At 48.9% G+C, this 23,755-nt stretch overlaps 1 protein-coding gene across 1 annotated transcript in view; it reads right to left on the bottom strand.

Annotated features, from left to right (window-relative positions):
• MTMR12 (myotubularin related protein 12) overlaps positions 1-19,958 on the bottom strand; it is a 66,128-nt gene extending 46,170 nt beyond the window's left edge. Inside the window, exon 1 of the mRNA XM_043488673.1 lies at positions 19,746-19,958. Within this exon, the coding sequence (XP_043344608.1) occupies positions 19,746-19,913 (168 nt within the window). The 5' untranslated portion in view covers positions 19,914-19,958. The remainder of the gene's footprint in view (positions 1-19,745) is intronic.
• Between the last annotated feature and the right edge of the window lie 3,797 nt (positions 19,959-23,755).

Genomic DNA, 23,755 nt, shown 5'->3' with positions numbered 1-23,755 from the left:
ACAATGAGTTAGGTCTGGTCATTTGGTGTCTTTTCTTCTGCAACAGAAAGTACTCTGAACCCACTTACATGACCAAAAGAGTAAACTAACAGCTTCCTTAAGCGAACACCACATCTGAGGAAGAGACTGCTCAGGCATAGCGAGAAAAGGAGTTTTCTCATCTGCCGAGTTTATTCAAAGTAGGGTAAACTGAGAATTCCCTGGTGGTCCAGTGGTTAAGACTTGATACTTTCACTGTCGTGGGCCTGGGTTCGATCCCTGATAAGGGAACTAAGATCACACACATACACAGAGTAGATTAAGCTACTGAAAGTTGGTGACAAACTGAGAATAAAAACTTATATAAGCATTTTCGCACTGGAATTTAAAGAGCCATACCGCAGGCTAATATCACTAACATCTAGTACCCACATCACTGATATCTAACCTGTCTCTGTTTATCATTTCAAAAACAGTATAAATAAGCACCATCACCATCAACCACCCCTTCACCCCTGAAATCAAAATATACCTAGTCCTGAGAAGAGAAACTACCTAGGGGACTCCAATAAATCAGGCTGTGTAAACAGGAATGAAAAGGAAACCGTTTCCTTAGAAAAAAAGTGAAATTTCCCCTTTTCTCTGCGAAGCCACCTGTACAGGTGGGGGAGAAGTCAGGGAACGGAGAATGGAGAGTTCTCACGTCTTACAGCTCCTTTGCCTACATATTTTTATAGTACTTTTTTTGGACTCCATAAGAAAAACACAGAAAGAACTAACAAATATGGAGATAATATTTTAATATTTCCAAGTGTTTTCTCTTTTTTTTGAGAAACAAGAGTTGTAATATCTGCTGTTGCTGATCCTGGGGGAATGAGCATAGCTGAACAGAGAAGAGGGGAAGTGGTTAACAATAAGTCACAGCCCACGTCTGGATGCACCAAGGGTTACAGGACACAATGAAATTCCCACGTGTACCTCCTCCTCCTGATCAAGCTGAGTTCTCAACGTGTAATAAGCTGCTGTCTTCTTGGGCAAATTTACTGGGTGAGTGATTAAAGGCTATCCAACTTGACCTTTACAACTGGATGAGAAAATACAATCTCTTCCTTACTGACATCACAAATTACTCCATCGTGACTCAGGGGTTGCTGGTGGACTGCAGAAATCACAAGTGTCCACTCTGTGAACATCAAAGCGGCTACTCTCAAGGGCCAGCGCTTACGGAGGCTGAGAGGTATATATAATAGTAACAAACATTTCTAGAGTCTTACGTGCCAGGCACTGTTTAAAGGGCTTTATACTTATTGACTCATTTAATCCTCACAGCAAGCCTTGAGGGAGGGCTCTTATACCCAGTCTTCCCTCCACTCTGCAGGTGAAGACACTCAGCTAGCATGTGGTGGAGGTGGAAGTCAAACCTGATAGCTGGCTCAACCTGAGTTCTTACACGAGGCCACATTACTTCTTCTGTGGAATGAAGGAAAAAAAGGAAAACAGCACAGGAAGATCACTGAATGTATCTGCTAGACAAGCATCACTGAAAGAACCCAAAGTGTTCGTTGTTCAGTCGTGTCTGACTCTTTGCGACCCCATGGACTGAAGCCTCTGTCCGTGGGATTTTCCAGGCAAGGATACTGGAGTGGGTAACCATCCCCTTCTCCAGGGGATCTTCTGACCCAGGGATTGAAGCCGGGTCTCCCACATTGCAGGCAGATTCTTTACCATCTGAGTCACCTGGGAAGCCCCAGGAAGAGCCTCAAATTGTTGTGGAGAGGAAAAGAGGCTGAAAGAAAAAAAAAATACATCTACCCCCAAGAGTAATGGCCGCTGTGTGGGGAAGAACTCGGGGGCTTCCTCAACACCAGCTGAGAGCTCACCTCTTAGGACTTATTCCACTCCATCCTCCAAGGCCCAGGTCTCTCAGCGTCACTCCAGCCAACCCTGGAGAGTTCCGTGAGAACCTTGTGCAGTCCCACACCCCAGGAAAGGTCCCAAGGCAAATAACACAGTATGGTCTGGGCTACCCTCTGCTTCCCTTCAAGAGCATGTCATCTAGGAGTCCCCTTTACACCTCCTTCCCCTTCACCCTCAGTATCCAGTCTGGGACCAAATCCTATTGGTATTGCCTATTACAGACACCCAGAGCCCATGCTCCTCTCTCACCTCCACCAGGACCAGCCTAGTCCAGGCTCTCATCGTCTCCCACGTGGACCAGTGCAGCAGCTTTCCAACTGCTCAGCCTGCATCTGCCCCTTTGGCACCCACTGCCCACCCTGGAGGGGCCGTGACCCTTCAGGACACAGCCTGCTCTGGGTGACTGCTGGGAGAAGGACAATGACCTGACAACGCCCGCCAGGTTCTGCACAGCCTCGTCCCTGCCTCCCCGTCCAGCCTGGTCTCCCACACTCTCCCCCTCAGTCTGAATGTCGGCCACACCGGCCTTCTGTCAGCCTCTCATACCTGCCGAGCTCCTTCCTGCCTGGAGTCCAAGCCCCTGCGTGGCATGTTTCTCCTCTCTGCCCTGTGAGTTTCTGTGCACCCATCAGACTTCAGGACAAGGGTCGTTTCCTCTGGGAAGCCTTCTCTGCCATCAGGTTCTTTAAGCCCTGTGTATCTCTCCCTCTTAGCACTTGTCACAATTGCAGTATCACATCTGTTTATGTAATTATTTAAGTCTCTCTCCCCATCAGTTTACAAGCTCTTTTGAGGGCAGGCTCTCTGTTTTTCTGTTCATCATATTGCCCCAGAATCCAGTGTGTGTGCATGTGCCTGCTAAGTTGCTTCAGTCACGTCTGACTCCTTGTGACCCCATGGACTGTAGCCCACCAGGGTCCTTTGTCCATGGCATTCTCCAGGCAAGAATACTGGAGTGGGTTGCCATGCCCTCTTCCAGCAGATCTTCCTTACCCAGGGATCAAACCCATGGTTCTTATGTCTCCTGCATTGGCAGGCGGGTTTGTTACCACTAATGCTGCTGGGAAGCCCCAACACAGGCCTTGCAAACAGTAAGTGCTCAAAAGATTTCACTGAGTAATTTAGTTAATAATGACTTTAAGTAACGAGAGGTTTTTAAACCACTCCAGCAGGGGCCAGAGAAACATTTGGAAGATTAAGAAACAATATCTAGGCTTGGGCATTAACACGGGCGGCATCACCAAATGCTCTCATGTTACTGGAAAGAACATTTCATTGAAGACTGTCACGCATATGATATTCATCCAGAAAGACTGGAAGTCGTGAAGCCTGTCCAGTGAGAGAGGCAGGGCAGAAGCCACCATGGATGGACTTGGTGTCCTCCCAGGATCTCACAGGCAATTCAACCAGCGTCCAGGGACAGCTGCATCTACCCTCTCCCTGCTCTCTGGAGCAGTGGGAGCTTCTTAACTGTCACCTGGTTTCAGCAAAGGGCCCTGGGCTCCCCCTTAACCCTCTGCTCCTTCCAGCCCAGGACCCTTCAACTGTGACACTCCCTGCCAGCTGCCTTATCAGCAAATGGCCACAGCCTTATTTCCGGAGCTGGACATGTGGGATGAAATCCCTTACTGAGCCCAACTGCATATCATGTTCAATGTATAAGAAAAGAAGGTTAGGAAAGTACAGTTCTTTTAACAATCAAGCAGAACTGGTTCTACTAGTTATGCTGACAGACTTTTTTTCTCTGCCACAGGCCCTGAAAGGAACTCAATTGGAAAGCGATGCAAATTTTCAACAAATGGGGTGTTAACCAGGGCCCCTGTGGTTTGTGCAGCATGTCTCTGAGTTCTGAGAGAGCTTGCTATTAGACACAAGAGAGTGGCAGAGACTGCCAGCTGGCGCTGGTCACAGAACGCCCAAGTCTTCCAACCCGGGAATCCGAGAGGCCTGAATTCAGTCAGAACAGCGGCTTGAAATAAATGGAGGGCAGTTATGCCAGAGGGGTGGGATCAAGGTTGGGTTTTTTGGTTAACTGCTTATTTTGATATTTACCCCAATGCTATGGCTCCCTGTTTGTTTGTTTTAAAAGGGGATAAGGGGCACAAACAGCAGGTCTTCCGGTTTCCGTACATTTTACCCCACAGATCAAAAGGAGCTACCTCTGTTCCTGCTGCGCTTGGACAATCAGCAGTTCCCAGGACTTGCTGCCCCGACGTGGCCTAGGAGCCCCGCCCCGCGCTGAGCCAGAGGCACGCCCGTTGTGGCCACTTGCGTGCCAGACAAGATGTGAGAACTGCCACCCATTCTCCAGCAAGCTTGCTAGAGGCACGCCCACTGGGACCCACCTCACACAGCTGGCCCAGCATGGATTTCTTTTCCATTTTTTTAATTGTGGCAACATAATTATGTTAACTATGATTATATAATAGTTATATATATATATAACTATATATATATAACTATAACTATAGTTAACATAATATGTTCACTATATTCCACTGCACTGTTCAGTGGCAGTATGTACATCCGCCTTGTTGCGCAGCTGGTCCAGCATTTAAAAGGCGTCCACCTGATCGCTCAGACTTTCGTCTCTGAGAAGGAGTGGCAGAGAGCACAAGGCTGCAGTGAGCCTGTGGAGCGAAACCAGTGAGTCAACACTCAAGCTGTGTCCTCAGAGCTGCAAGGTGGACCTGCCTCCAATGGATACTGACTGATTTCAACAAACAGCTTCCAGGTAGGCTAACCACCAAACGCCTGGGATAAAAGACGGTGAATTGACTCCAGCATTCAAGACATTTAAACTGACACATAAAGAAATAACAACTGGAAAACTAGGGAATCAGTGCTATAAATATCCATTCATTATGCTAAGTCACTTCCGTCATGTCTGACTCTTGTGACCCCAAGGACTGTAGAGCCCGCCAGGCTCCTCTGTCCATGGGGATTCTCCAGACAAGAATACTGGAGTAGGTTGCCATGCCCTCCTCCAGGGGAATCTTCCCAACCCAGGGATGGGACCTGTGTGTCTTACATCTCCTACACTGGCAGGCAGGTTCTTTACCACTTGTGCCACCTGGGAAGCCAGTAACATATTAATAGACACCAAAGGTGTCAGAAGGTTCTCTTTCTACACATCTCGTTTAATCCTCACAGTTCTTGACTGTCATTACTGCTCCCATTTTAGAGATGAGGAGAGTGAGGCTGACCAAGGGTACGTGAAGCGAGACCTGAGCCTGGGCCTGCCTGCCTAGCGCCATGCCCTTCACTACAACAATTCTGTGCCTGCCCGCCAACCACATCCTCCCCAGCAACACTGTCTCCTCCCCCTGGCCTTTCAGACACTCTTTCACTGATCACACTGTCCTTTCTCAGGTACCTGCTGTACCAGCAAAAGAAGGCGTGAACGCAGCGCACAGCCCCCCCTCCCCAGAGCACATGGGGGTCCGACCGCAGTGCAGGCAGCGATGATGGCACGTGTGCAATGCTACACCGGGGGCGGGGGCGGGCAGGCCACCACGGGGACACGCACAAACACCTAACCACATTCGGAGGGGAGGCCAGAAGAGACTGCTACCCTCAGGAAGTGCCATTCAGACTGAGACCTGAGAATCAGCAGAAATGAGTTCCGGGCCAAACAACCAATCCGCTGTCTGGCTGTTCTTCCTCATCTCCCTTCTGGGCATCTCCTCACAGGACCTCTGCTCCTTGGGGAAACTCTCCAGCAACACATGCTGATGGCCCTCCTCCCCTTAAACGGACCTTTACTCCAGAGTCCTCTTCAGGGATCCGGATCTGGACCCCAGACAGCCTCCCGGCCACTCGCGCTAGAATGGCCCTCAGACCCTCCAAATTCCCATTTCTAAGTCAGCTCCTCACTTCCCCTGTCCCTCCCTGAACCTGTGGTCCTCTGGACTCCAGCCCCACCATCCACCCGGCAGCCATTCTCAGCTCTCCCTTGCCTCTCGTATTTCTGTCTGCTCTGCTTTCTTAACAGCTCCAGAAGCCATCCACACCCGTCGCCCTGGCTGCGGCACTTACCCCAGCCACCATCGGGTGTACCTTGCACACTGCACACTTCTGTGATTACCGTCACACTGCCTCTATCCCGCCCCACACCCACAGAGCCCCTCATCCCCCTCCCCAGTCCCGCCCAGCCAATTCACCATCCAACCCACTTGTCACATAGCTCACGTCCTCTGCAAACCTTTCTTATACTGCAGTAGTCTCTTTCCTTGTCTGTCTCCCCATCGAGTGATGCTAAATGGGGGCTGGAGCTGTACTTTTTGTATTTTTAGCCTCAACAACTAACATGCTCCTAGATGGCAAATTGCCAATAAAAGTCTACTGAAAGCCTGCATAAAAAAATACAAAGAGACATACAATTCCTGATCCTGGTAAATATTTTTTAATCTGAGACATAGTTCTTCAGACAATTCTATTCAAATTGACTACCTAATATTGTGAATCACTGTTGTACACCTATAATGTGTGTGTGAGCTTAGTCACTCAGTCATGTCCGACTCTTTGCAAGCCCATCAACTGTAGCCTGCCAGATTCCCGTCAGTGGAATTTCCCAGGCAAGAATACTGGAGGGGGTTGCCACTTCCTTCTCCAGGATCTTCCCGACCCAGGGATCGAACCCATGTCTTCTCCACTGGCAGGAGGATTCTTTACCACTGAACCACCTGGGAGGCCCAACTTCTATAATATTCTACAATGACTATACTTCAAACAAAAAAAATTTTTTTTTCAAATTTTAAAGCTTAAGAATAAATAAATAAACACTACCACCTAAGTATGTGATCAGTGGCAAGTATTACTGATCTTTCCTCACACCTCTCCCTTATTAGCTGGCTTCCTGAAACACTCTCTAGTCTCAGCAGTAGGGCACGAGCATATTCAAAAACAGACTCTGAATCAGAAGCCTGATCACTAAGGATGGAGTTTAGAGACTGAGTGAGTCTACCTACTGTTGAAGTCTAGGAAGCTGGAGAAATCAAATTAGGATTTGTTTCTTAGAGCCGATTTCCAAGGCTGCTGACAGACGGCTCTGCACCCCGTCGAGCCAGCCTGACCAGGTACCAGCTTTGCCGCTGACCACAGCTCGACTCTACTAACAGTACACTGCCTTGGCAGGTGGAGACAAGCAACAACTACTGTTACAATAAAGCACGATGTCAGCATCTGACGTCCAGTAAGAGGCGAACTGACGCTCTCTGTCTGGACTCAAGGTCCCAGACCACAGACATGAGGCAGTTCGAGACCTGGTCTTTAAGGACTCTGCTCTTTATACATCATGCAAATCAGTTCTCAGCCACAAGCAGTGTTCATTTCACAGGGCGAGCTGGGAACTCCCAGGAGCATTTCAGGCTAAACATCCATTATCCACAAAAATAGACGTCTAACTTAAACATATAAATATGTAATTAGCAGAGGTTTTGCTATGTCCTCTTTCACATGCCCCGTGTCATTTGTCTTAACAACAATCCCATAAGAAATTTTCATCCTCGCTTCATAGATAAAACCAGTGAGGCTCCAGGAGGTTAGATGATGTGCCTGGGCTCAGAGGGCTAAATAGGTGGTGAAGCTAGAACTCAAGACTTCAGACCCTAAGTTTGGTCATTCTGATTCATAAACTGTGATTCCATAAGAGTTTATTAAGACATAACTACCATACCATACAATTCACCCATTTAAAGTATACAAATCAAGGTGTTTATCAGTCCACTCACAGGATCGTACCCCTGTCACCATAGTCAACTCTAGAATATGTTCAGGTACCCAAAGCTGCCTGTACCCTAGAGCAGTCACCCCGTTCTTCCCACAGCCCTAGGCAGACAATCTTAAACTTTTCTCTTATTACAAAATAGTACCATCAAGTATCCCTTCGACTCTGACAAGTCTCCAGGGCCAGGGAACAGGCAACGACCTCCCACAGTGCCCTTGCCCACCACCACCCACAACAGCTGAGCCAGACTGACTCATGTGTCATTCTAAATCCCTTCTCTCCCATTTAGATCTTCTGCTAGTCCCCCTTATCTCAGATTTTTTTTTTTTGAAGGAAGAAAGGAACTGCTCGCCACGATGACCCGCAGTAAAGCCCTCACCTGTTCTGACAGCTCATCACCCACTGCACAGCGGCGGGGGGTTGACTCCGGCTTCTTAGCAAGGATCCCTCTTACTAGGCATTCCCCAGGCCTTTAAATAATCCAAACCCTTTATCACATTCTCCCTGGTGGGAAACTCAAGCTAGAGAGGAAATGGTGAGACCCACAGGCAGCGTAAGCCTCAAAACCCACAGAGCTGACCTCGCCAAAGAGCTGGCTCGATTCCAGAAGACAGGGCCTGAGCTCAGGAGCTGCCTGGGGAAGCTAAGGGCGGCCCGAGACACACTGTGGGCAACAGCTGGGCTTCACGCATCCACAGAGGGCAACAGTCTACCAACCTCAGCACCACAGTGACAGTGAAAAGGAATATTTTTAGGCAAAACACCTCTTGCCAAAGCAGACTCTTGGGGCACAAAGACCCAGAGTCAAGTCAGCAATCACACCGAAGTTCCTCACATAGTTCTTAAACTCGGCCCCCAAAGCTCACTCTGCAGAAGAGGTGAACACGACCTCCAAGTGAAGGGCCCGCCAGCTACCTTCTGGCGGCCTCTCCCCGGATGGCCCTGGCCCTGAGTCCATTCACCCACCCTGAAGCCACCGTGCGCTCCACAAGGCCACGCTGAGTGGTGGGCACTTCAGCCCTGCCCTCAAGGAGCTTACAGTCCTGCTGGGGAAATAAGAGCCACAGCCACAGAGCACAAAGGAGGAGACAATAAACGTAAACGCTCGATGGCACCACCAAAACCCACAGCTACAGCCAGCCTGTACGACGGACACAAAGGAGGAGGCTGCCAATCACGAGGAAAGGCTTGAAGGAAACAGGGGCTGAAGGACAGGAGCCCTCGGTTCGGCCTGGTCAGCGGCCTTCACACTGCACCGCTCACACCCTCTCTCTTCTGGTCTGTCTCTACGCTTGGGCTTCCTCTGTGATTTCATCTGAAACAGCAGTTCTCAAGAAAGCCTCCAGGAAGAGATGCTAGAGAGCTAAAAAAAATACAGGTTTCTATTGCAGGTCCCCTTCCACTCCCTACCCCCACACACCACTCACATACACCCTTCCCCCCGCCCCCGGGGGTTCATAGCTCAATCTCTAGAGCAGGACTGGGGACAGTGAGTTTTGAAAAAGTTGTTCAAGAACCATGTGGTGTTGTTGTTTTTTTTTAAAGCTCCTTGCACAAAATATGTTTAAAAACACTTGCCTAATCCAGGAAATGAGACCCAAAGAGGTGAAGAGGCTTCCTCGAGGACACTCAGATAAGAAATGGCCACAGCCCAAGGTTCCTGAATCCAAACTATTGCTCTATCGACAAACCAGAAGCAGGCAGAATCTGGGTGAGCCTGGGAAAGGTGCTAAGGTTCGGACCAGTGAAAGGGGCAGGGGGCATGAAAGACCCTTAAAGAGGAAAATGACACGTCAAGGCGGAGTCCAAAAGGAGCCTGGCCATGATGTGAGGGGTGTCTAGGGGAGGGGGGTTCGGAACGGAGCAGTGGCAGGTGGGAGAACCTGTGTAAGGTAAGCAGCTGTGGTTGGTGGTCCCGGGCATCAGAGGAAGTGCTGGGTCTGGACCACACAGGACTGAGGAAACGAGAGAGGTGCTGGCAGCAGCTGGGAAGGAGGGAAGTGAAGCTGAACTGAAGGCAAAGGCCCAGGACCTAACATGCTGCCCAAACCCCGGGTCCCGCTGGAAGCCCCGAGACAAGGGAAGATACTGTTATAGGAGGGCAGAGAGGGCATCCATGAAACAGCTGAGAAAGAAAACCGTGCTGGGAGGGAGATGGAAAGGGTGCCCACTGTGGGTACAGCAGGATCCCACAGGAGGGATGGCGCCCCCGGCTCCAGACTCACGCCTCTGAGAGGGAGAGTGGAGAATGATGCTCAAAAGGAACGCAGGTCAAATCTGGCCATTATCGGGACCTGCTCCAGAGGCCAAAGACAAAAACGCACGAAGGAAGACACACAGCTGCGACTTCCGGGGTGAAGACTTAACAGCAAGTACTGCAGTTAACACTTCCTAAGCGTTTACTGCAAGCCAAGTTGTGCCGAGTTAGCAACTGTCCATGGAGGGCCTCACTTGAGACTAACGACACTGGTATGAGCTGGATACTATGACCTTTATTTCCATCATACAGAAACTGAGGTTTAGAGAACTTACATACCCAGCCTAAATCCACGCAGTGAGTAGCAGAACTCTAATTCCAAAGCCATGCCCTAACCCCTCGTGACACTGACAGTGAGGAGGGCAGTGCTGGGATGTACACAGCGCGAGGAGAAAGGGGTTGGGGGCGGTCACGGGACCACCACGGTCTCATCATTTAAGCTAACTGATGGGACCAACAGCAGCTGCAGAAACACACGGCACTTCCTTCTGGGTGCCCCTCCTTGTCCCCCTCCAGGGCTGGGCTGAGTCACTCAGTTGTGTCTGGCTCTTGGTGACCCCATGAACTGTGGCTCAGCAGGTTCCTCTGTCCATGGGGATTCTCCAGGCAAGAATACTGGAGTGGGTTGTCATGCCGTCCTCCAGGGGATCTTCCCAACCCAGAGATCGAACCCAGGTCTTACACATTGCAGGCAGATTCTTTACCATCTGAACCACCAGGGAAGCCCAAGAATACTGGAGTGGGTAGCCTATCTCTTCTCCAGGGGATCTTCCCTAGCCAGGAATCGAACCGGGGTCTCCTGCATTGCAGGCAGATTCTTTACCAGCTGAGCTACCAGGGAAGCCCCCCAGGGCTGTTATGTATAGATGCTAGGTCAGCAGAGGAGCTGGCAAGGAGCTGAAGGCCTTGCGGCAGTAGCTCTTCCATGATCTTGGAGCAAGAGGAACTGGGGCAAATGAGAAGCTGCCTACAGGCTCACCAAGAGCCAGGCTGACCTGAACAGCAGCATCCACAGAAACAGGGAAAAACTGCAGGTCCCAGCGGTACCCCCGGCTTCTATTCTTCAGGACCTGCCACGCTCGCTCGCACGCCCACGTGCACCTTACATAAGAGATGAAGACAGACGGTCCGACCACCTGGTCCCCACGCACCTGTGAGTCTTCCAAGTTGTCCCTCTTGCCTGCAGCCTCCTCCTCCCCACACCAGAGCCCACGTCAACGCTGCCCCTTCCAAGTCCCACGCAGCCTCCCAATGAGGCCAGATGCTGCCGCGGGGCCGCAGTGGGCCCTCCCCCGTGCCCGGGAGCGCCATGCTCTCCTCCCTTGTCAACAGGCAGCACCTACCTCCACGCATCGTGGCCATCTGTCGATGTGCCATCTCGCCGGCAGAACGTGGGCCTCCTGAGCACACAGGCTGCTTTTTTCTCTCATTCCTAATTCTAACACGGTGCTTAGCAAATGGCAGCGACACACTCAGTAATTCTCCCAGTTCAAGTTATTGTTTGGGCGTACAGGGTGTCTCTGCTCATGCTCAAAATAAGCCTGCCAGGAAGATGGGCACCCAACGTTACATGAAGAAACAAAGGGAGGCTCAGAGAGGGGAAGTCACACTGGGAAGCCAACCTCAAGGGATTCAAGCAAGACAGGGATACGATCTTATGTATGGAGAAAAGGGTAGGAACGCAGTGAGATTTTTCATCCAAAAAACTGGGACCATTCCCGTCAAAGGCATTCTCAGGAATTTTAAAAACAAAAACAAAAACCCTCTCAGCAAAAACAAGAACAAACAACCAACCAAAAAAATCCAGCAGCTCAGGATCACTGCCTGAAACGGGGGCTGACCATCTGTCACCAGGGAAAAGGCAGACTTCAAAATATGTCACCCCTGCGGCCAGCGCTTTCATACCCAAGTCCTGCTTTTCTCCTGGGTGAAGCCACCCTCTCCCCAGAAAGCGAACAAGTGAGGGCTTAGACTCCTCCTCTGAAAGGCCGCTCACCAGCCAGGTGTACGAGGACTGAAGCATTTAAAGTCAAAACAGCACACGATCTGGCTACTGCCTTTGGAGCACATAAAGAGAATTATTACTCCCAGAGGTGATTTGATTTTCCTTACTCATATCTTCGATAAATCATTGACCAGATGTGATAAATGCACAAAATGTGGCCTATGATGGAGAGACTCAGAAATGAGGAGAGAGGAAAAAATAAGTCCACAGAATGAATCCAGCAAAATGTCAAAGGCCAAATGTTAACAATGAAAAAAAAGCCAACCACTCAGTGTTCTCATTAGGTTGGAATTTTAAATATAATCAAAGCATTCTCAAAAGTAAAAAGGAAATAAGAAAAGAGGAAAAGAAACTTTCAGAGATAGTGAAAAACACTCTAAGAAAGAGTTACCACACAGCGAACTTTCCGGGCACGGTGCCATGGCAACAACTGCCACAACTAAAACACTCCCCTGTCATTAACACCTTAGCTTAGGGAAAGATTTCTGTATTCTAAGACTGATGACTGAGTACTTTCTGGAACCCTCCAGGGGGCTCCTGAATAACAGTAACAATGAAAGCCCACATCTCCTGAAGGTTACCCAGCTAGCTACCAAATTCTCTGCTAAGCAGCACCCGCTGTGCACAATCACAGCTCTGATTCATAACTGTTCACATACACCTATCAGATAAGACAGATGTCACTATTTCCACTTTTCCAGTAAAAATACAACTGAGGCTTGGCAGGACTGGCCTCACACATAGGTGGCAGGACAGAGGAATGACAAGTGGTTGCTTTCCCTGGAGAGTGACCCAGGTACGCAGAGGTGCCTAGGGGAAGGGGAGGCCCCGTGGCCCTTCCAGCTCTCGGAAAGGTCTGCTCCCTCCGGAGTCCCTCTCCATGTCTACCTCCCCTCTTCTTCCTTCCAAAGCGGCAGCAGATTAGAGGTTGGCAGAATTATTCCGATTCAATCCTAACTCCCAATCTACCTCAAGAGGCTGACTCTAAGTGATTCATTAAAACTGCAAACCCTCTGTTCTCCTCGCGGTCTCCAAAAGATCACATCAGAGGTCACAAGTGTGGACTTCCCTGGTGGCCAGGAGTTAAGAATCCACCTGCCAGTGCAGGGGACACGGGTTCGATCCCTGGTCTGGGAAGACCCCACATGCTGCTGGGAAACTGAGCCGTACATTACAATTACTGAGCCCACGTGCCCCAGAGCCTGCGCTCCACCACAAGAACAGCCACTGCCATGAGAAGCCCCGCGACCAGGGCTAGGGCAGCCCCCACTCGCTGCAACTAGAGAAAAGTCCACAGGCAGCAATGAAGACCCAGTGCAGCCAGTGCAGAAGTAAATAAATAAATAAAACTTAAAAAAAAAAGGAGTCACATGAAAAACTGAGGGTGGCTCCCTGCTGAAAAAACAGCTCTTAAGTTTCTGCTCTGCTGACAGGAATCAGAGGTGCCATGTTCAAACGCGACTACCACAGGGCAGGCTATAAATTTTTACACATATTGTGATTGCAACTGTGTTAAGACACAGACCAAGCCTGGACATACTAAAAGAAAAAAATGGAAATAATCACTTTGGTTATTAGGGTAGCATATATTAAGGGTAGTTTCATTTTCCTAACTTCCAAAGTCGGCAATAGTGTCTTTATCATAAAAATAAGGTATACATCTTTTATAGTGACAAAAGAAAATTTTCTGACCCCCTAAAAACTGAGTTCTCTCTGACGCACACTGTCACACAGGACGGTTTCCTGTGGACGTAGTCAAAGGACACCAAATATGCGGCTGAGCATGTGCTGAGAAGGATCCAGAACTTCTAAGTTTCTAAGCATGGGTGTCCCACAGCCTGAGACTCTAAGAGCACGGCTGGTTTTGACATCAGAGACAGAAGCAGGGTGCGGGAGAGTGGTGGCCACGATGGGGGCCGTTGCAGTGGCCGCTGTGGCTGGCTGCAGGCAGGACTGCCTGACATCAGCCTCCTGACATCTTCTGGGGCTCCCTCTGCAGAAGCTGTGTGGTGCTGGAAGGGACCCAGGGAGATGCCGCAGGAAGCACATGCAACAGAGAAAAAGCGGAAGCTCTGCACGGACCATCAGGCTAAAGCCACAGCTAGGAAAGTGGTCGTTTCAGGAAGAACTCCATGTCTTTTAATAACCTGTTAAGTCACTACCGATGATCTCAAAGCTCAAGGAGAAAATTCTGCCCTTAGAAAAAGTAGTTGGGAATGGAGAAGAAGTCACAGGATCTTAAAGTAATGGATCTAGATTTTGCTTTCAGAGGTATTCCTTTCTTGCTAGAACTGAGGAAGGAGGTCTGTTTTAGGATAAGCCAATATCTTCTTGTCATCGACCCATCAAAGTCATCAAAGTTGGTATTAACAGTCCAATACTGTCATGTTCCACCAAAAAATAATCTCAATCATTTCATCTGTCCTGGATCCCCAACATCTAGAACAGTGCCAATCACCAGCCGGTGCTGAGTAAGTATCTGCTGAACAAATTAATCATATCTCCAATGAGCCCCGTATCTGCTCATGATCCCCTGGTGGACAACCTAACAAAAGCCAAGAAAGAAACTGCTGCTAGAGAATAGGAAAAAGCACTCTCATGTGCAAACACCAGGCATGCCTACACGCCTGTCGTTAATGAGGCATACGATATCCCTGGCATGCACAAACAGAAGGATAAGAGAATGGCCCTGAAGTCCGATCACCCTCGTTTAAATCCTGGCACCCACCCTTGCCAGCTGTGACCCTGAGCAGGGTACTCTCTGGGTCTCACTTTGCACGTCTAGACACAAAAAAGAGAGGTCACGGTAGTATTCACTGCATTAAGACAGATGAAGATGAAATGAGATAAGGAGTTTCTGGGACACAGAAGTGCCTAATCAATACCAGTAAAAAAAATTTTTTTAATTTTAATATATACCCACAGTCCTAGCTCTGGGAAGCATACTTGATCACAGGTTCACTCCCCCCCTCCCCCCAACCAAAAGAAATGGCCCTAAGTGAGGAAGAGGCAATCAGATGCATTCTTCTTCCTTGGGGAATCAATGAAAAGCACTGGCTTTTAAATCTGGATTTTTTGGACTTTTCTCAGTCTTCATATCTCTTGTCTTTCTCCTCAAATCTATGTAAAACCTTTCCTGAACCCCTGTGGGTCTGGCTTAGTCACAGGCACTGCTGGCCTCAGGAGACAGCTCTTAACCCTGCTCTACAAAAGCACTGTACCAATTAACCCTAAGGGGCCTCATTTCCACATCAACAGAACAGACCAAGAGTTCAGGGGCAGACTGGATCATCTCTATATTCTCTTCCAACTCTAAAAATTCACAACTAAGTAACTAATGACTATTATTAGTACGTTCAAGTCAAACACTGACCTAAACTCAACTAGAAAGTACATCTTCACCATATTTGGCATAACACACGAACATGGGCACAAGTAGAGCAGACCCTCAAAGCTGAATGAATTCTTCCTGGTCTTAGTTTCAGAGGGCGACACAGAAGCACCCCGAGGCGTTTATTCAGCTCTCTCATCACGAGAGACCCCGTTCTTATTAAATCAGAACTTTCTCCTAGGACCACCATTTAATGGGGTCTCTTTGGTGGCTCAGCAGTGAAGAATCCACCTGCAATGTGGGAGACCCGGGTTCGATCCCTGGGTCGGAAGATCCCCTGGAGAAGGGGATGGCTACCCACTCCAATATTCTTGCCTGGAGAATTCCATGGACTAAGGAGCCTGGCGGGCTACAGTCCACGAGGTCGCAGAGAGTTGGACACGACTGAGCACACACACACACAATGGTGCTTTATTTATTAATACAAGCTGCCAGGTACAGCGGAGAAAGCAATGGCACCCCACTCCAGTCCTCTTGCCTGGAAAATCCCATGGATGGAGGAGCCTGGTAGGCTGTGGTCCATGGGGTCTCAAAGAGTCAGACACGACTGAGCGACTTCATTTTCACTTTTCACTTTCATGCATTGGAGAAGGCCAACGGCAACCCACTCCAGTGTTCTTGCCTGGAGAATCCCAGGGACGGGGGGGCCTGGAGGGCTGCCGTCTATGGGGCTGCACAGAGTCAGACACGATTCAAGCGACTTAGCAGCAGCAGCAGCCAGGTACAGACAGTAAGCATTTCTAACCACTAAGAATTACCAAACCAGAGCTTACAATTTCAAGGTAACTGAGCACAGAACTGACAGTCTAAAGGAAATCAGTTGTCCTTCAGTACCAGAGAAGGTAACTGACCAGAAAACCATTTTAAAACCATACTACCAAAAAAAAAAAAAAAAAACCATACTACCTTCCTGGCCTCTTTGTGCTACCTAACATCTCCCATCACACTGTCCGTCTCTGTTGAGGGAAAGGGGTCTAATTTAAAAAGAAGTTGCAGGTTGACAACTGACATGGAAAGACATTTACAATATACATTTCTGGTGAAATGGGCAGATTATACAATAATGTGATCAGCAATATTAATCCCATTTTGGTAAAAAAAAAAATATATATATATACATATATATATACACACATATATATATGCCCTACATACACATCTGACAGGATACACTCCAAGTCACTAACAAGCTTGTAATTTTTCCGTAAAAAAAAAAAAGTTTGCTTATCTACATTGTCTTATTTTTCTACAATGAACACTAATGGTTTCTGAAATCACAATAATTCAAACAGGGGTTTTCTGTATAAGAAAAGAAGAGCCGGCACCCAAACTATAAGCGAACACCTCGCTGAAGCAGAGCTCGGCATCCAGGGTTCCACTGCACAGAGGCGCTGTGTGCCCGCGCCTGTGCTGGGGTGAAGGTGCTGACATGTTTTTCAGGTACCAGCCACTGGGTACCACCAAGACGGGTCCAGCTCTCTCCCTCCTGTTCACCTCAGGGACCTGTTCCAAACCCATCGACTTCCCATTTACCAAATTTATTGATGTGCCACCCTCTGGACAGAGTTTACAAAACATGACCAAAGTTCCTAAATTACAGTTCAAGATTTTAACTTGCAAGTTCACTGATTTAGGAGAATCAGTGACAGAAGAGCCAAGTTACCGTGGCAGAGATCCAATGTTAACAGAGGAAGTACACTCCTATCCCTCATTTTAGGCCGTCCAATGCCAACCCTTTCTGAACACAAGAGGAAAAAATAAAAAGTCATTATGTGTAAAAGCATCATCTTCAAATACTTTTACCCAGTTAAGCCTTCTGCTTTTGGTAGAAAGTGCTAACTCTTGATAGCCTCTTTGGCATACAGAACACAGATCCTGTTAAATCTTACAAGATCTGATCAGTCAAGAACAAGTTCATCACTGGGTACAGGTACCATAAGGCACCTTACATCCTGAAGGTTGTTCTGGCGGCTTAGTGATCTACCAGCAAAAAGAGGTGTGAGAAATTGCGACCTCCCAGCTAACAAAAGCAAAGTGCGTACAAGGAAGTGATGGGAAAACACACATGAAAAGCACTAAAGATGAACTTGATATGAGGGAAAGGAATAGGAACAGCAGAATGACAGTCTTCAGAAGGACTCCTATTAAGTGAGCCAATAGAAGTTATCAGACCCAGGGCTCTCAGGGACACAAAGCTACACCTCAAAACTGCTCACACGTATTTCCGATAATGTAATGGCTAGCAAAAGCTAGATCATACTTAATGACAAATTGCAGCCTCACTCCTTCATTCCTTTATCTTCTAAAACTCATAGACAATTTAGGTCAGAGCCTTATCCTCTGTCACAAAATATTTTTAGAGACAGATTTCAACAAAGAAGCATAGTGTCTACACAGCATTATTTTATTGCGAGGAAAGAGAACTGCCAACTATAAGGATCTGAAAAATGCGACCACTTCAGGCTTATTTTGGGGTTGACCCACTCCCCTTCCCTAATTATCCCTCAAAGGAAATATATCAGGAGCTGTGGGCAAAGAGGGAAAATATGCCTAATTACAACATGTGTGCTTGGTGGATAAAAAATTGGAACATTCTTGAGCTCTGGCCACATTTCAGAAGACTTTCCGCTTGCAGTCGAAACTCACTAAAGAGGAAAGGTTAAAAGATCAGTTGCATTTCAACCCTGGCTCAATCAAAAAGACACAAAGAGAAACTGACCACATTACTTACCCTCAATACTATAAGGGGAGCCTGCTGAATATTCAAGATGACCCTGACTCCTTATCAAGCATTTACAGAGGAAGTGGTTTTTATTTTAAAATTAGGACTAAAAATAAGAAGAGGACTCTGCACTGGAAAAAAAGACACACATTTGAATTTAAAGATACACATGCAAAGGCTTCAGGCCGCTGGTGGTTTTATAGAAGCACTCCCTGATGAACACCTCTCCTCACAGCCCACCTGCCTCTGCTTTACAGAGGTGGGAAGACAGCACAAGAATTTGCCAATGCTTCTGCACCCGTTGCTGATTAAAGTGCTGAGAGAGGAGCAGGGGAAAAAAAAGCCCTTCAGAAATCAAAAATGAAAATGCATCTCATTAGGCATTTGGATCAGGAGCTCCGCGTGGCCTACAAGTTGCAGCCTAACTTCCTCTCCCAGGACTCAGGGATCCCCCTCCCTCACTGGATTCTGCAGGACTGGTTTCCTTGATGGCCCTCCAATACTCCAGACTCTACCCTCAGATCCCAAGCATCCTTCAAGTCCTTGCTCAAATGCCCCATGTGCAAGGAGGAAAAGGGGGTCTTTTCTTCTCCCACCATACTTTTCAACTTCTAATACACCATATAATTGAAAAGAAAAAAGAGTGTTAGTCACTCAGTCATGTTCAATTCTTTGCGACCCTAAGTACTGTAGCCCTCCAGGCTCCTCTGTCCATAGAGATTCTCCAGGCAAGAATACTGGAGTGGGCTGCCATGCCTTCCTCCAGGGCATCTTCCTGACCCAGGAATCATACCCATGTCTCCTGTGTCTCCTGCATTGGCAGGCAGGTTCTTTGCCCCATGGGCCATCAGTCAATCCCTGTTCTTATCCCACCTGCAACTTCTAATATACCATATAATTACTTATATCTATTTTATCGATTGTTTACTCCTCTCTCCCTCAGATAAGCTCCCAGAGAACAGGGATATTTGTTCTGTTTACTGGTGTATAACCCAAGCAGTTTAGAACAGTGTTTGGCCCTGAGTAGGAGCTCAAAAAATATCTTTTGAATGAATGAATGAACGTGACAGTAAAACTCCAGGAGGAAAGCAAGAAGGAGGTGGAAAGGCTGATGGTGAGGGAGTGAAATGAAAGAGGGAAGAAGCGACAGGGGAATTTACAAGGACGAGATAGACACTGATTGAGGCCGGGACCGACCCCACTTTCTCCCAGGAGTGCTGATGGGAAGCGGGAAGCAGGGCACGGGATCCCGCCAGCGGCATCAGATAGCACTCTTAGAAGCAAGCAGCTGAGATAAGCAAGCTCTACAGACTCACTGAGAAATTCCGAGAGCAGGGCAGACCCACCCGCCGGGACTGCAAGCTCTACGCAGGTCCCCGGAGTTGGGGGTGGGGGGAAGGTGGTCAGTCCCCCCAGCCCTTCCCCTCCCGTGGTGCCCCAAACCCCAGCTCCCCTCTACTGTAGCCAGGAGCCAGCCGGGCCGCAGGACCTTCCCGACCAGGGCCCCTTCACCCGGTATCCCGGTGAGGCGGGCCCTGCGCTCGAGCACCTGCCCGCCCGCGTCAGGGAATCCCACCCGGGCCCGCCCGGAGTCCCAGCGCGTCCCTGGGCCCTCATCCCGCTCAGCTCCCCTCCGGCACACGGGCAAGAAGCGCTCGCGGCCCTCCGGAGGCAAGGAAGGGGCTCCCGGCGCCCCCCGCCCCGGCCACTCCAGCACGACGCCCCGCCGGCGCGACGCCCCCTCACCTCGGGGCGCACGTACGACACGAAGGAGGGCTTCGGCGCCTTGGTGCCGCCGCCACCGCCGACTACCCCTTTCCCCAGCATACCGCCACCCTGGGTAGCAGCAACGCGCGGGAGCAGAGGCGGCCGCTCGCAGCGGCCACCAGCACTGGCGGCCGGGGCTCCGCCCATCCCCAGGGCCGCGGCGGCCGCGGCGCCGCCCGTATCCGGCTCCGCCGCCGACACCGCTCGCCCCGCCCAGGCCCCCCGGGGCCCCACCTCCTCCACGCTTGGGCCTCAGCAGTAGGGAACCCGCCGCCGGAGGCCACTCCCCCTCCGTTAGCGACAGGCGGATCTGATTGGCGGATAGTCGCCTTCAGATAGGCTCCGTTTCACCCTCTTGCTGCCAAGCCCGCCCCCATGCGTTCTCTGATTGGCCAAAATGCTCTGCCGGCCGCGCCCACACCAAGCCCCTCCTTGAATGAACCTGGAGGGATGTTTTCTCTGACCAATCCAGAGCGTTCTCTCCAGATTTCCCGGTGATTGGATAGCAAGAATGTCGCCGTCGCCCAGTGATCCTGCGGTCACCAAGTTGTGAGCGTTGGTTCACTGCAGTTCTCTTCTCCTCGCCCTTTTGGAATAAAACTTCCGAAAGCGTAGTGTATGGAACCTCACCGAATGAGTTTCAAATCCCCATCAGTGATGTTCAGGCTTACTATTTTGAAAAGTGAAAGTAGCTCAGTTGTGACCGACTCTTTGCGACCCCATGGACTATACAGCCCATGGAATTCTCCAGGCCAGAATACTGGAGTGGGTAGCCTTTTTCCCTTCTCCAGGGGATCTTCCCAACCCAGGGATTGAACCCAGGTCTCCCGCATTGCAGGCGGATTCTTTACCAGCTGAGCCACAAGGGGAAGCCTTATTATTTTAAGTGCAGACAAAAATGAAACAAATCAAGTGCTAGGCACTTAGGAATAGGTTTGAATGTTTGATCATAAAAGGCCTTGTAGACCTCTTTTTTCCAAACTTTTTGTTTTTTTATCTGTGGTTCTAACCATATAAAAGCCCTTAAGAGATTTATTTTATTCACCCTCCTGAGTTATGAATGTGTTAGTCGCTTAGTTGTGTCTGACTCTTTGTGACACGACTGTCACAAAGAGGAGCCTGCCGGGCTCCTCTGTCCATGGGCTTCTCCAGGCAAGAATACTGGAGTGGATTGCCATTTCCTTCTCCAGGGGATCTTCCTAACCCAGGGATTGAACCTGGGTCTCCTGCACTAAAGGCTGATTCTTTACCATCTGAGCTATAAGGAAGTCCTAAGTTATCAATAAAATCCTCACTGTTAGTGTAGATTGCAAAGAAAATTCATTTAAATTAGACATTTGGCTCCAAGCATTGTGTTAGACACAGGTGAACAAAACAGGACCCAACTCTCAAAAAATTCAGTCTACTGGAAAAAACTAATAATAAATATTTGCAGTTACCTTTGTTGGTGTCAGACACTGGTAAGCACTAGTCTCATCAATAACTAATGCTGTTTCCCCTCTTTATCTCCATGACTGCCCCACCACCAGTATCAAAGCTACTCAAAGTAAACATAAAATCTAAGCGAAAACAAATGTGCTTACTTTTGCAATCATAGTGTTGTAGCCACGCGTTCCAGGAAACAAACTCATTCAGAAGGACAATGCAGATAGTGGAGTCCAGTTTATTACGCCAGTGTACCGAAGGCAGAGTCTCCTCTTAGCCAAGGACCCCGACTAGTTTTTGTGAAAACCTTATATACCCTAAGTGTACTTGCTCAAACCCACCTCCCCAAATTCCTTGAAACTAGTCTGGACAAGGTAAAAGAGAGATATGATCAAAGTTAACCCATGATTTATGTGTCATAAGCCTAGATAGTTAAACAATGGACATTTATCAACAGGCCTGTGGTCATACAGTCCATGGAATTCTCCAGGCCAGAATACTGAAGTGGGTATCCTTTCCCTTCTCCAGGGGATCTTCCCAACCCAGGGATCGAACCCAGGTCTCCCATATTGCAGGCGGATTCTTTACCAGCTGAGCCAGGAGGGAATCCCCATATCCCGATAAACATAATGGAATTTACAACTTTGTTCTGTTACAGAGATAATTAGCATATTCTTTTAGGCTGTGGAGAGTCCAAGTACAAGTCCTGAGGCTCTTTTATCCCGGGGTCTGGTTTTCCATTGGTATGCCATTTCTATAGACACCAAGCACAAAGTTCAGAGTCCTCGGGGAGGGTAACCATGCATGTAGCCTAATGTTCGCAGCCTGGCCGAAGATGGAGTCGAGCTCTGTCTGCTTCCTCCTTCAATAGGTTAGGACAAGTCCTGTGGCCTCATTTCCACCAGACTGCCATCCTTCAGTCTATCCAATAGAGCAGTGCTGGAGCCACCAGCATTGCATTATCCCAATTCTCAAGTGGAAGAACAGATGCAGATAATTAGCCCCAGTCTCACAACAAGTTATTGACAGAGCTGGGATTCCAACTCAGGTGTGTCTGATTTCAAAGCCCAAGTTCTAAACATTATAATTACACAAATTAGGAAGGAGCACAATAAAGTGAAAATGTTAGTCGCTCAGTCATGTCCCACTGTTTGTGACCCCGTGTACTGTAGCCTGCCAGGTTCCTCCGTCCATAGGCATTCTTAAGGCACGGATACGGAGTGGGTTGCCATTTCCTTCTCCAAGGGATCTTCCCGACCAAGGGATTGAACCCAGGTCTCCTGCACTGCAGGCAGATTCCTTTCTGTCTGAGCCACCAGGGAAGCCCTGGCACAATAAAAGAGTGGTCAGTTCTATTTGAGAAGGTCAAGTCAGGCTTCATAAAGAAAGACAGTCCTTAGGGAGGTGTTGGGAATGAAGTTATCTGTGGGGACTAACAGCATCACTTTATATTTCACAGCAGTTTTTACTTTTCAAGGTGAACCAGCAGGGTAGATTTTTAGTAGTCTGAACAAATTTTTAATTTCTGACTTTTTCAAAGGATTTTCAATTTTCCACGGCTTTCCCGGTGACTCAGATGGTAAAGAATCCACCTGCAGAGGGGAGGTGGGGCGAAAAAAAAAAAAAAGAATCCACCTGCAATGTGGGAGATCTGGGTTCGATCCCTGGGTTGGGAAGATCCCCTGGAGAAGGAAACGGCAACCCATTCTAATATTATTGCCTGGAGAATTCCATGGACAGAGGAGCCTGGCGAGCTACAGTCCATGGGGTAGCAAAGATTTTTTTTTTTTTTCCCCATGGACTGTAGCCTGCCAGGCTCCTCTGCCCATGGGATTTCCCAGGCAAGAATACTGGAGTGGGTTGCCATTGCCTTCTCCAGGGGGGTAGCAAAGATTTTTACAGTCTGAACAAATTTTTACTTCCTGACTTTATCAAAGGACTTTGAATTTTGCTTGATCTTCTACCATAGTCAGGATATTAGCATGGGTGCCCGTGGCCAGGGCTTGCTTCTTGCCACTAGCACAGTCACCCAGGGTAGGCACCTAGAGGGTCTTGGGGCTTAATGCTCTGTGATTGCGCCCTTCAAATTCTGAATCATTTTATCTTTACATTTGTGTTTTTTAAGTGAAGTCTGATGGGACGATGGAGCAAGCCCAGGGGTCTTAGAACCTCAGCTCCTGCACAGTCCTCTCTGGTGTCCACTATGCCCTGGCATCCTGCCCTCCTCCCCAGCCTAAGACCTGCTGGGGACCTCTGTCAGGGCAACAACCGGGCCTCAATAGAGGGGGCGTGGTGAGCAGGAAGTCTTGTGTTCAGCTGTGGCCATCCACCCCTCTCCCCATGGGTGCCTGAACATTGACAAGGAGATGATCAGGGTTAGGTACAGTTCCCCCAACACCTTCTGTGTCTCTGGCGGGGTGGGTGGTAAGCCACCATCCCTGCCCTAGGCTGGCAGTTCCATGGCAACTGACCGGCAGCTACTGTACATGGCCAGGTACAGAGGCTCCAGTCCCGAGGAAGGCAGGTCCCCACCCCCATGTGGGAAGAGAAATTGACTTCCCTGT

Source organism: Cervus canadensis, chromosome 16 (genome assembly GCF_019320065.1).
Source record: "Cervus canadensis isolate Bull #8, Minnesota chromosome 16, ASM1932006v1, whole genome shotgun sequence".
Classification (NCBI taxonomy): Eukaryota; Metazoa; Chordata; class Mammalia; order Artiodactyla; family Cervidae; genus Cervus; species Cervus canadensis.
Note: the sequence above shows the minus strand (reverse complement) of the source record. Positions and strands in the feature narration are given on the sequence as shown.